At 41.0% G+C, this 13,874-nt stretch overlaps 2 protein-coding genes across 4 annotated transcripts; both read left to right on the forward strand.

Moving 5' to 3' along the window:
* Nucleotides 1-1,038: 1,038 nt before the first annotated feature.
* Duba (Deubiquitinating enzyme A) lies at nt 1,039-8,785 on the forward strand. Of its 3 annotated transcripts, none has more exons than XM_017624278.1 (9): nt 1,039-1,201; nt 1,300-1,524; nt 5,883-5,947; nt 6,014-6,587; nt 6,653-6,809; nt 6,870-7,072; nt 7,180-7,844; nt 8,070-8,377; nt 8,433-8,785. In XM_017624278.1, the coding sequence occupies exons 2-9, from the start codon at nt 1,330-1,332 to the stop codon at nt 8,534-8,536; spliced, it is 2,271 nt and encodes a 756-aa protein (XP_017479767.1). In that variant the 5' UTR covers nt 1,039-1,201; nt 1,300-1,329; the 3' UTR covers nt 8,537-8,785. The 3 variants fall into 3 exon arrangements, with proteins under 3 accessions (XP_017479767.1, XP_017479768.1, XP_017479766.1); XM_017624279.1 differs by having other exon boundaries at nt 1,039-1,196; XM_017624277.1 differs by having other exon boundaries at nt 1,039-1,524.
* A 3,271-nt stretch (nt 8,786-12,056) lies between these two features.
* On the forward strand, nt 12,057-13,188 carry LOC108369219 (uncharacterized). The gene has a single exon (XM_017624283.1). The coding sequence runs from the start codon at nt 12,259-12,261 to the stop codon at nt 13,141-13,143; it is 885 nt and encodes a 294-aa protein (XP_017479772.1). The 5' UTR covers nt 12,057-12,258; the 3' UTR covers nt 13,144-13,188.
* Nucleotides 13,189-13,874: the final 686 nt, after the last annotated feature.

Below are 13,874 nucleotides of genomic sequence, written 5' to 3' on the forward strand. Positions count from 1 at the left end.
AAAACAAAAGTAAAAATGGATAAAGTGTCAAAGTTCATGTCAGCTTTTTTGTGTTTACATGCTGCCTACAGTTACTTGGTGCTTTTAAGAAATAGTAAATGGCCTGTTGATGTATTTTCAATCTTTATATACTTAAAATCAAATTTGTGAAACCAAAATTCAATTTTCAAGTTTTTGCATTGAAGTGACAAAAACAAAAACAACGTGAATCAGCTGTTTCTCAAATTCTGGGCACGAAATGTTGTATTTTGCGTTCCCGTACTTCGGGACTTTGTTCCACTTTTGGGAGCGAACTTTTCGCTCATTCTGTAATTACCGGATCCGGTGCGGATTGTTAGGGAAAGAACCTACTATTTCTTTAGTTCACTCTCTGTGAGCGTAATTCTCTCAATAGCTGAGTTCCAGCAGCAATACGAATAGCAGGATTTTACAGGTTGCTGTTCCCGCACGAGACCTTACATAAGGTTTTTTAATGGTGAAAACAGCAGTTAAATCCTGCGAAACTTGCTATTCGTACTGCTGCTGTGACGCAGCTAATTAACCAATTCTTCTTTTTCCTGATAATTATTTGTTAGAAAAGAAAAGAAACAAAGCCATTGTTTTATCTGGCATCAACTGACGTATACAAAATGACAGCGCTACGAACTGTTAAACACACCCGACAGTCATCTGCTAGGAATGATTAAAGCAAAACAGAAAAGGGACGTGTACACATATGGCAGTGAACGTAACAAACTTAGTAACAGGAGCAAATTAGTAGAAAAATTTTCGATCCAAAAAATCTTTGAAAAATATCGCTATTGTCAACAAAAAATTTAGCAAAGCATTAAAAGTGAACTTGAAGGGTAAGTGCCCATAGAAAATGAAATCGCCAAAATTAATTTTTATTTTGAAGCAATTATATGCAAAATCAAGGTGGCTGACGCATCTTACTATTTGCGAATAAAGTTGTAGTTGTGACGAACTGACGTTATATAGCAGCGCAATCTAGCACCTGTGCACAAAAGAAAACGGGGCAATTCATCTACCAAACTACGGAATTCCTTTGCGCTATCAGCTTATGCACATATATACATCTATATATATCAATATACAATACAAAAAGGCTTTTATTTGGAATAGAATATTGTCTTGAATACATTTTGGATGCAGAGAGATCATACCAATATCTGAATAAGCGACGGGGCGGCGTTCAGGTTAGGTGTGCAATAGAAAAAACTACATACTATATAGTAGCAGTAATCCAACGAATTGAATTGGCAGCATTGTTACGTATTAAATATAAAAATTAAAATTTAGTTATATCTCGATTGAGTGATAAAAGTAAGCATGACTATCAAACCGGTGATTGCTCCGTCGCAGAAGCGTGTGGCTTCGGATGAGAAGAAAGAGTCACATAGTCATGGGCATGCCCTTGCTTCTCATTCTCATACACATGGTCACAACGTGGTCGAGCCAGGAAGCAGTCACAGCCAGTCCAGTGGTCGCACTACTGGCGCACATCCTCCATGCCGTGGCGGGCAGGTAAGCAATCTTAGCTACATATCGTCCCGCTTCTGCCTTAACCTCGTATCTGCAATAGAGGTATTTTAGAGAGTGTAGGAAAAAATGCTTAATTTCTTCCGTTAGGATACAATAAACGCATTTTTTACTTAATATTTCTGGTTCCACTAACAGTAGTGAGCACCCTCATTACGTTCCCACGACAGTCGGGTCTACGTAACCGGAACGACCCAGATCTATATCTGGCCAAGGACTGTCACTCCAGCAACACTCCCCAAAAACTCTGGGGAATCCGCATGTTGTTACAACAACAACAACAGCACCCTCTTTAAGTCTTTGTTCTATTTTGAAATAGTGTGACGCTTAAACAGATGTTATAAGTGGTAATATTAGCATTCCCAAAAATTGTAGATACTTGTTTAAGGCAGAAAAGGGACAATATGTAAGTTTGGTCAGATACATCCAAATTATTAGAAACGCAAGGATACAAAAAGAAGTTTTAATGGTATACATAGCATATCCAGGTACTTCACGATTTGCAGGAATTTATAGAAAACAACTTTTGCTGTAAATCCTGTAAAACCTGCAAATCCTAAAGTACCTGAAACAGGCTTAATTATCTTTAGTTTATTAAATATTTATTTATTTTTTTTTTTTTATAAAAGTATAACTTATTACTTAACATACACCATTTAAATCCAAATTCAGACTTTGTGCAAAAATTATGCATAATTTTACCAAATATTTCTAACATTTTATTGAGCATCTTTAGAAAATATTTTGGTAGGTATGCACACTTTTGCAGGCCATTAAATTTAAGTTCAATAAAGCGACAAATATAAAGTAGCTAATTGCGTTTTCCGCGCTATCATTAATGGCGAAAACAAATTTTCCTGTAAGTCGTGTAATCCTGCAAATCTTGAAAGTACCTGGAACAGGCTTACAGGGAACCAAATAAAAACTCGGACGCGACATTAGTGTAAGTTTTGGCTATTTTTAACCGACTTCCAAAAAGGAGGACGTTATCAGTTCGTCGGGATATTTATGTATGTTACCGCATAACTTTGGACCGCGTCAACCGATTTAGATAATTCTTTTTGCATCGGAAAGGTAGTGTTCAGAGGCGGTCCCAAACTTATCTGGTTTAGATGTGATCATTGGATCATAAGATATATAAATAAATATTTTTATATGAGAATTGAAGTCGGTTTTTTTTTGCTAAAAATTACTTGTTATTACTAGATTTTTTTTAAACTTGCTTTGTTTATATGTATGTATGTATGTTTGCTAGGGTCAAATCTTGCAATCAATTTTTGACCAATTTCCCGATGACCTAGATTTGAAACTTCACAGTTGTCCCAGAACCCAATGACAGTGCAAACCTAACAGTGCAAGATAACATTCCCACGACAGCCGCTTCTACGTACCGGAATGACTCTGGTTTTAGCCGACCAAGGGCTGTTGTTTCGGCGATCTAGCCCCGTTGCTCTATTCTAGGGCTACATCTGCTCCGTACCCTTCTGCTCAGGGCTGGCATTGAGTCCAACTTAGGGCCAGAAATACACCTGTTGCGTATGCCAGAGACGACTGCATACAAACTCCACCTCGGTCATGAGCAATGCCTGTGACGGGTGCAGTCACCTCCGCAACTGCTAAGGCCTACGTACGTACCGGCAATGGGCCAGGTCGTCGTGGCCCCATCCTGTGCGAATCGGACCGCTTCCACGGCAAATCACTACCCGCCCGTGCAGCACACAACCAACACACCCACACCCCAACACAACACAACAATAGATACACACACACAAACACAATAGCACCCCCACACCGCCGCCGGCAACTCCTAGTTTCTCCAACAATCTGCTCGGTTTGTCAGTCCAGAATATACCGTCACGTGACATCAGTCAAGTGCAACTCCTGCCTTGGCTGGTGCCACTTTAGAGCATGCTCAGGACTTCGCAACACGCGTGATTGGACGAGTGACTATGTGGGCCCCTGCTGTGCTGCCCAGTCGCATACCTCTCCCGCGTTGCCGCCAACCACCACCACAAGGCAGCTCCCCCTTTTGCTGCACGTACAGCAGGAAGCCGGCAGGCAACACAACTCCTTAACACCATACATAACGATCGGTCTCCCAAGCACACAAAGATGCTACAATTTAACTGTAATGGATCCCAGAGCAAGATCGAGGAGATAACTGTCTTTATGGGAAGGCATGGAATATTAATAGCTGCGGTCCAAGAAACGAAGTTGCACGGCAATTCAACCTTGTTGAATTGCGCCGGATACAACGTGCACCGTCGAGATCGCGAGCGAGACAATGGTGGAGGTTTAGCGTTCATCACGCACCTCGCCGTGCAGTATCGTCTTCTTGAAGCAGACCTCGACCGCAGTGATACCATCCTAGAATGTCAGGGTATTGCTATCCGGTCAGGCGAGGTTGAGCTCGAAACATATAACGTATACATACCCCCTGTCACCAGCTGTCGCCGTATGGTAGTTGGCGACTTTAACGCGTACCACGATCTTTGGCTCTCAAGCCTATCATATGATCGTAGGGGAATACATCTGGCTGAGCAGATAGACGATTCGCCTTTCTGCACAATGAACGACCACGCTCCCACCAAGATTATGGGCAGCTGCTGGTGCTCGCCAGATCTAACAATTGTCAGCGCTGGTGTGATAAACAGCGTATCATGGCGACCTATGCTGATCCTAGCATCAGACCATATGCCCATAGTCATCTCGATTTATAAACCTGCCGACTTTGCTTCCGCGTATCACCGGACCTATGTCAACTTTTCCAAAGCTGACTGGAAAAGCTTCGCGGATGTTACTGAAAGCTCCTTCACTGCACTACCCGTACCAACCGACGTCCACATAGGTGAACGTAAATTTCGCAGGATTTTCACTGCTGCTGCAGCTCGCTTCATCCCAGCAGGATGTATTAAGGATCCACGTCCGAACTTTCCTGCTGAAGCGGCTGTTCTAGCCGATGAGCGTGACAACGTTCGTCAGGCCGTTCCCGGAAAACCCCCTATCAGGGATGTCAATACGGAGATTCGGCGACTTGTCAACGTACATAAGTGGAAGAAACGGGAAGAGCATTTGAAGACCTGCAACTTCGCCTCTGGTGTGAGTAAGCTTTGGCCAACTATGAGGTCGTTGTCCAACCCGACGAAGCGTGACAACAGAGTCGAAATAGACTTTGGTGACCACGCTTCGTCGGACCCGGAGCAATGCGCGAGCTATTTTAGCCGGCAGTTTATTCTGCATCCTTCGGTGGATAAAGCCAAACGTCGAGTGACCAGGAGGCTGCACAAAAATGCCAAATCCCTGTGCGCCTCTTGTTTTCACCAGCGGTGAGGTAAGGGTAGCCATACAGCATGCATGTTGATGCTGAAAAATTTGCTTCGTGCGGGAGTAGCGTACCTAACTGAGGGCCGCAACTTGTCTATGGCTACTCTCGTCATTCCAGACATATGAAAGATGGGGAGAGTTGTCCCACTGCTCAAACCGGGGAATCCAGCCAAAAATGGAAAGTCTTATCGACCGATAACCCTCCTTTCCCCGGTAGCGAAGACACTAGAGCCCTTGCTACTCCCGTATTTCACGAACCACCCGACCCCAGCGAAGCATCAGCATGGTTTCCGTAAAGTGCACAGTACAACAACAGCACTTAACGCCGTAAACACTCAGATAACACGTGGCCTTAACCGCAACCGTCCCTGTGAGAGAACTATTCTACACCTTTTCCAACAGTATTTCGGAAAAACACAAATGTATTTCAGAAAAGGCCAAATGAATTTCAGAAAAGGCCAAATGAATTTCAGAAAAACTCAAATGTATTTCAGAAAGCCTCAAATGTATTTCAGAAAAAGACAAATGAAATTCAGAGAAACACAATTGTATTTCAGAAAAGTTCAAATTATTTTCAGAAAACCGCAAATGTATTTCAGAAAAGGGCAAATTTATTTCAGAAAACACAAATGTATATCAGAAAAATATTTTTAGAATACAGTTATGCTGTGCTTCTTATTGCTGCCGTTAGTGGAACTTGACGACAACGACTGAGATATCAACCGATCGGGGCGGGGTTGTTGTCGCCGCTACAACAACAATAATGATTGATAGCTCTTATAAGAGTAAATGAGTTTAAAAAATATGCAATAAACACGCAATACCTTTTTGCCCCACCCAATTCTTATACAAATGAAGGTATGCATGTGCATATGAAAGTGCTTAGGAAAGGATATCTATTTAAGTTTCATACTTGGAACCAATTTTTAATTTCCAAAGCAAATTATTGTTAAACATTTTGTTTTTTATTCAATACAAGTTTGTAATTCATTATCTATTGTTATTGTCGATGGTACCAGAGCCCTCAACGCCGTGCTGAATCGTTCGACGAGATTACGCGTCATCGTCGAAGCCCACATAAAAGGTAACTTCCGATCGTTTTAAATCAAATCGTTTTAGAATTGAATAATTAATTACCGTATGTAAATAGCTCACGGTCTAAGCGTAGGGATCATCATGACCAACATCATAAACGAGAACGCGCAGAGCGAGAAAAACATTCAACTGCGAGTGGTTCAAATAGTTCAATCCCCAAGAAATGCAGTAGCCCACATGTCCATGGAGGCGGATCTGTAGCTACCTCTGCCGTCGGTAGTCCTGTAGGAAAGAATGTATTGGGCGGTGGCAGTAGTCCAGCGCATGTAAGTGCTAAGGGAAGTGTTTCACCTGATCATCTTGGAGCTATACCTGTTGTGCTTGGTTGCCAAAGTCCCAAATCTTCATCTTCGGTAACGCAAGCAACAGCTAATTTGCTTAAAGATGTCGAAGAGACATATTCCGGGTACAATAGCGGCGACGAGCACTTGCAACCAAAAGAAGGTTCTACCACCGCCGATGAGTGGCAACAACGCGATGAACAGTTTGCTAAATGTATGGCTCAGCGAGGTTATGAGTTACGGCCGGTTGAGGAAGATGGTGCATGCCTGTTTCGATCAATCTCATTGCAAATTTATGGCGATGAAGAGATGCACGATGTTGTACGCCAGCATACGATGGATTATATCGTAAGGATAATTGAAAAGATTTTTGCTCTTATATAAAATTATTTACTTACCGTTCCTTCACTTAGTATAAAAATCGGGAGTACTTTTCTCACTTTGTCACCGAAGATATTAACTCTTATATTAAACGAAAACGTCGAAAGGATTCGCATGGAAATCATATTGAAATACAGGCTATGTCGGAAATATACAATCGACCAGTGGAGGTCTATTCTTACAAACCAAGTATGCTAATGTGCTCTTATTTAACAATCCTAAACTAATGGCCTTCATTTTTATTTGTAGCTCCGATAAATATATTTAATTCAGAACAACTAAACAAAGGTTATGCGCCATTGCGCCTTTCCTATCAGCGCGGATCGCATTATAATGCCATTATCGATCCATATGACGCAAGTGTGGGAGTGGGTTTGGGATTAGCTGGTTACAAACCGGAATTGCAGACAAAAGAAGCAGTACTTTTGAGTGAACAAATGGAGATAGAGCAGGTAAAATAGCTCTTGACATGTTTGTTATGTTACATATTATGTAGTAGGGTTCAGTTTAAGCATTTTTGAGTTTAAAAATGTTTATTGCGTTTCATATGTATTTGCAGACAATGTTTGAAGACAAACTTAAAACAACTGATTGGGAGGCCACAAATGAAGCAATAGAAGAACAAATTGCACGTGAATCTTATTTACAATGGTGTCGAGAAAATTTGCAGAAAACTCGTTCTAGCGGTACGGCTCCATCTACTTCGGCGACTGTAACGTCTGCCGAAGCTACCTCAGACTCTGAGGCATCGCCCTCCAAATATTCCGCGCTACGCAATAACAATGGTAATATAAGCACTTCTAACACTAACAACAGCAGCTGCAGTAGAAATATAAACCATACCGATGTTGGTGGTTTAACGAATACTGCAACTACAGAAAATGTCTGCGAGCACAAGTTAAGTGGAATCGTTGGTTCAGGACAGCTCCCGAACAATACCGAAACATCATCGGGAACATCTTTAGAGCACAGTTTTGGTTTGTCGGCAAAGTCATTGAGTTCTTTGGCCAACAATTTAAAGAAAAGCTCAACTCCTCCACACTCCGTTGGTGAATGGGATGCTGACAGTGATGACACAGATATGAGCAGTACGAGCTCAATAGGCGCCAGTAGTGGTAGTAACAACAGTGGCGGTAAAAAAAACACAAAAAAGCGCAGTTCAGGTTTGCGAACAGGTGGACAGAAACGACGCCGTGAAACGGTTGCACCTTCAAAATTTAAAGGGTAAGTAGATCAGAGATCTGGGTGAAATACTCTCCTAATCAAGGCGATTGCCATAGCTGAGTAGTAAGAGGTGCGTACTTCCACTCGTTAAGTCCGTGTAATGTCCAAAACACGTTTAAAATTGTAGGCCACTCCGTTTGAGGTGCAACATCACCTAAACAAAAATATGAGCGCTAAACATTTACTTTTATTTTATTTTATTTTATTTTAATATATTAACCATAGTGATGCTATGCCGACGAGAGGAATTGGAAAAAGTCTAAACCACGAGATGACTGGAGACTCGCCTTTGCTTCGCATAAAGTCACGATCGCATACGCCAGAAGCCGAACAAAAACCTAGCACATCAAAGAAAACACACCCTACCACACCTGAGAAGGGTTTGAATTTTTCTGATACTCTTTCAGCTTCCACTTCAAAATGTACCTTAGCATCTTCTTCATCGTCTCCACTAAAATTAACAGAATCTATTAACAAGCAGGAATCAACCGATTTTTATCAAGAACTGTTGGAAGCCTCGTACGCTGGAGATGGTTTGTGTGTCTTCGAGGATACGTTGTTTGTAAACTTTCAACTGTATATTTGCAGGTTTTGGACAACTAAGCGAATCCGAAATGCTTCAGCGTGCCATACAATTGTCCACTCATGACTACATTGAAGAGCAAAAACGAAAGTTTTTATTTGGACCATAAGTTGAAATAAGGCACGCTGTTCTTTCAAGATGCTTATTGAAAATAAAACTCGTAGGCGTAAATTATAATACTAAATATAAAACAAAATACTAGATGGAGAATTCAATTCTAACGTAAACACAATACATACATACATATACACGAATATATATAACGGAATGAACGAAAAATATGGTTACTTATTGTAATTATTTCTTAACAATGTGTTTATTTCGATTGTTTTGTTGATTTCCATACGCATTTCATGAATTAAACACTCAGAAATAATACAAATTATGTACAATACTGATTTGGACTAGTGATAAACATAATGAAATAACGATGTACCNTGAAAAATATGGTTACTTATTGTAATTATTTCTTAACAATGTGTTTATTTCGATTTTTTTGTTGATTTCCATACGCATTTCATGAATTAAACACTCAGAAATAATACAAATTATATACAATACTGATTTGGACTAGTGATAAACATAATGAAATAACGATGTACCAAGAGCATTGCACATACACCATGAAAATGCGCAAATAATAAAATGTGAAAAAAATGATATAGAAATTGCCCTAAACTAGACTACTGGATACATATATTTTATTATATAATTTAGCATTCATGTACTGGTAGTTCCAAGGGCTTCCATTGTAGACAGCATTTGCCTGAAAATTTTGTGTATATTAAGTTGGCAAGTCCTTTAAAATTCTGGATAGCTCTTACTCGCTTGAACAGTGCTTGTGTGCAAAACTAGTTAATAATCTTACTGTTAAAAAAAAAAAAACATATTCGTATATATTTAAGGACTTATATAAAAACATAATATAATATATGTATCTTTGGTTATTCACACGCAGAATATGTACATATAAGGAGCGTTCGCTATGCACAAATTTTGTACAAGTTGGTACCAATTGTTACCAAATCGTGTTCGTTTAGCCANGGATAGCTCTTACTCGCTTGAACAGTGCTTGTGTGCAAAACTAGTTAATAATCTTACTGTTAAAAAAAAAACATATTCGTATATATTTAAGGACTTATATAAAAACATAATATAATATATGTATCTTTGGTTATTCACACGCAGAATATGTACATATAAGGAGCGTTCGCTATGCACAAATTTTGTACAAGTTGGTACCAATTGTTACCAAATCGTGTTCGTTTAGCCAAAAACCCAGTAAAACTTGCAAGGAGAGAGCAGAGTTTTGACATTTCCTTTGGAGGGGAAGTTGCAAATTCGGGAAAATTTTTGCCAGTAAGAATTTGCAAGCAGGATTGTGGCACACAGTTGCATTTTTATCAACATTAATTTGAATCTTACTGGCAGTTGCATAGCGAACACTCCTATACTTGGATCTTAATATCTTAATACGTTTTCATTAAATAACTATTACTATAAACAATATTTTGTGCATTGAACCATGATGGATGTAAAAAGTAAATGCAGCGAATATCTAGAGTTTTGAATATTGCTATTGAAGTCTTTCTTGAAATCTGTATATAAAAAATATTTCTTTGCAAATAATCTGGCTTCTTTTTCATTTCAACTATTTATGTTCTGTAGCTGAATTCATAAATGCATATATCTCGTCGCATTGGAATGTAAATATGCTAACTACCGCCAAAGAAAATTTACAGCTCAGACCAACAACTACCAATAATTTTTATTTGTTGCTTAGAAATCAAACCCAATATAAAAATAAAATAAATACTGGGCTGTTCGAGTGGCTATCACAACCGCAGTACTCCGCCTATCACGTATCACGTTGGATGTAAAACTCTAGCAATGTGGTATCACTTCAGCAGTTGCAACAGTGTTGCAAATTTTCATCAGTGCTGAAGCACTGCCGCTTTTATTAAAAGCCTCGAACGAGCCCACAATAACTCATATTTTCTAGCAGAATGTTGCTTTATAATCAACAAATCTCTGTAAAATTTCTTAAGGTAGTTAGTAGGTAGGTTTATACTCCAAGAAGACGATTTGTGTCAATCGGGAATAACAGTTAAAGACGGGAGGTTCACTTAACTTAATGTACCATTGGTGTCGTTCCCACAATAGTGGTGTCTACGTAACCGGAACGACCCAGGTTCCTATCTGGCCAAGGACTGTCACTCCAGCATCACTCCCCAAAAACTCTGTGGGGAATATATATGCTGCTACAAAAACTACAATGTCGCAGAACATTTTTACGAGAATTGTCTTTTCGATTTGTGAAATGAATATGAAGGGAATAATTTCGTTGTCAGTAACCTCTTTGCATGTCTCATCAAAATACCCCGAATAAAGTTGCATTAATGCCGCGATGTGTGAATTTGGTATAACTGCTGGTCGATTTATTACTGTATAAGAGTAGGCGCCCTCTGACGTGCCTGGGCGGATGCTGCTCCACGTGCAAGGGTCTGCTGGGGTGCTCACGTCTGTGGCATCGCACCAGAAACTGCTTGCTGAGCACTTTGTTATGCTCTCTTACGGCAAATATTTGGGCCTCGCTATACAGGTGGTGCTCAGACTATACAGGTGGTGCTCAAAAGGAAGCCTGTCGTCGTCCGGAGTGCGGCGTTTCTACATGTCTGAAGCTTCGACCACTGCGTCCAACTACACCTTTTTCAGTTTTAGTTCAGAAAGTTGCAATTCATATTCAGAAATTCCATTTCAAATTCAGATGGTTACAATTCAAGTTCAGAAATTCTATTTCAAATTCAGAATTTCCATTTCAAATTCAGAAAATTACAATTCAAGTTCAGAATTTCCATTTCAAATTCAGAAAATTACAACTCAAATTCAGAATTTCCAGTTCAAATTCAGAAAGTTACATTTCATATTCAGAATTTCCATTTTAAATTCAGAAAGTTGCAATTTAAATTCAGAAAGTTACAATTCATATTCAGAATTTCCATTTCTGAATTTGAACTGGAGATTCTGAATTTGAATTGTAATTTTCTGAATTTGAAATAGAAATTCTGAATATGAATTGTAATTTTCTGAATTTGAAATGGAAATTCTGAATTTGAAATGGAAATTCTGAACTTGAATTGTAACTTTCTGAATTTAAATTGCAACTTTCTGAACTAAAACTGAACAAGGTGTAGTGCCCGACGACCAAACAGGCGAAGCATAGTTTAGAACCGGGCGGCCAATTGCCTTGTATGTTGCCTGCTCCTTTGTCTTTGCCCCAGGTGCAGCCGGCGAGCGACTTGAGGACCTTGTTGGGGCTCTACTTTTTTGACAACCGCGGTTGTGTGCGCCGTAAGGAGAATAGGCTGTCACAAGGTTTCGAAGATAATCGTAACAATTGGTGTCAGAAGTGGGATTGTTAAATAAATCCCGAAGGATAAACTACTAAAAATGGCGAAAATTCAGGACTTAAAGATTGAGGAGCTGAAACAGGAGTTGGAAAAGCGGAATTTGGCTACCTNGAACAGAAGGATGAGGCTGCTTGTTCGTCGAAGGATGTGCAGCAGACATCCGGGAAGGTTTAAGAACAGCAAAAGGCTCCTAGTTCATCAACAGCTATGGACATGAACACGTTATTGGCTGCCATGTCACAGATGTCATCACAGCTATCATCGCAGATGCAAGTACAGGAAACACGCATGTCACAGATGCCATCACAGCTGTCATCTCAGATGCAAACACGGCTTGAAGCACAAAGGTCGCAGTCGTCAGATGTTTCATCGCAGATACAAGCGCTGGAGACACTGTATATAATCAGCGGTATCAGAGCAGATGTCATCACAACTGGAAGCACAGGATGTAAAGATTGCACAAATAAAGGAAAAAATCGAAGAGAGACAGGGCAAAGTCGAGCCTAAGATGGGCGAGTTGGAAGGTCGACTCCGAGACTTGCAGTTGAATCGTCCAGCCGCTTCGACGAACGCTCCCAAGGTAAAAACTCCATCCTTTGACGGCACGATGCCTTTCCAGGTCTTTAAGCTCCAGTTTGAGAAGACAGCTACAGCAAATCACTGGAACATGGAGGATAAATCCGCTGCTCTGTTCGTTGCATTGAAAGGACCTGCAGCGGAAATCTTGCAGACTATTCCTAATTGCGAAAGGAAACGTTACGGCGCGTTAAACGCAGTGGAAAGACGTTATGGTAGCGAGCACAGGAAACAGATTTACCAGATGGAGTTGGAGAACCGCTGCCAAAAACCCAATGAGACTCTACAAGAATTCGTCTCAGAGATCGAGAAGTTGGCTCACTCGGCTATTGGAGTGGCATCTGGTGAGCACCTCGAAAGGGTAAAAATCCAGAAGTTCATTAACGGAATGCGGGGCGTGTATACCAAGCGAGAAACATACGCGAATCCAAAGCCAACATTTGCTGAAACGGTTTCGTATGCTCAGACACGTGAAACGGCGGCGCTCCTTAATAGATCAGCGTACAAAGCACATCGCGTGGAAGTGGAAACACCGGACGAAACAAATGAAATACTAAAGAAGATTATCCAACTGCTAGGCAGAAAAAGCATGGCTCTGGCAAATGTTTTAAATGTGGAAAGCCAGGCCACTTCGCCCGCGATTGCTGCGGAAGTTCCAGTGGGCTCAACAATTCAGCAGAACGCAAACGCAGGGCTGAAGGAGACGAATCCAACTCCAGTCAGTCATTAAACTAAAACGAGCCAGCAGCAAGTAGCACACGCTGGCTCCCGCAATTGAATGCCCCATAATCTCCGTCCCGCGAATTGCCAGAAAAGCGAGCAACGTCACTGTTGGCGGATATGTGGACGGACATGAGCCAGTACTAACTGTGGATACGGGCACTTCACATTCCATCATTCGATCTAATTTGGTCACTAAAGAGGTAAGGCCATTACCTGGAGCAAGGTTGAGGACAGCAACTGGTGAGGACACCCAAGTTCAAGGAGAGAACATGCAAAGTCACAATAGGGAATGTGACGGTGTTACACAAGTTTATAGTCACGGCGATTGTGGATGAAGTCATCATTGGAATAGATTTCTTACTTGATCAAGGTATGCAGATCNTGCGGAAGTTCCAGTGGGCTCAACAATTCAGCAGAACGCAAACGCAGGGCTGAAGGAGACGAATCCAACTCCAGTCAGTCATTAAACTAAAACGAGCCAGCAGCAAGTAGCACACGCTGGCTCCCGCAATTGAATGCCCCATAATCTCCGTCTCGCGAATTGCCAGAAAAGCGAGCAACGTCACTGTTGGCGGATATGTGGACGGACATGAGCCAGTACNTTGCTGCGGAAGTTCCAGTGGGCTCAACAATTCAGCAGAACGCAAACGCAGGGCTGAAGGAGACGAATCCAACTCCAGTCAGTCATTAAACTAAAACGAGCCAGCAGCAAGTAGCACACGCTGGCTCCCGCAATTG

This window comes from Rhagoletis zephyria, unplaced genomic scaffold, assembly GCF_001687245.7.
Source record: "Rhagoletis zephyria isolate East Lansing unplaced genomic scaffold, Rhagoletis_zephyria_1.1 Rzeph_scaffold_03547, whole genome shotgun sequence".
Classification (NCBI taxonomy): Eukaryota; Metazoa; Arthropoda; class Insecta; order Diptera; family Tephritidae; genus Rhagoletis; species Rhagoletis zephyria.

Coding starts and splice junctions, on each gene's coding strand:
- LOC108369219 (XM_017624283.1), top strand. CDS start 12,259: ATGTCATCACAACTGGAAGCACAGGATGTAAAGATTGCACAAATAAAG.
- Duba (XM_017624277.1), top strand. CDS start 1,330: ATGACTATCAAACCGGTGATTGCTCCGTCGCAGAAGCGTGTGGCTTCG. Junction 6,810..6,869: donor GGTCTATTCTTACAAACCAA/GTATGCTAATGT, acceptor TTTTATTTGTAG/CTCCGATAAATATATTTAAT. Junction 8,378..8,432: donor AGCCTCGTACGCTGGAGATG/GTTTGTGTGTCT, acceptor GTATATTTGCAG/GTTTTGGACAACTAAGCGAA.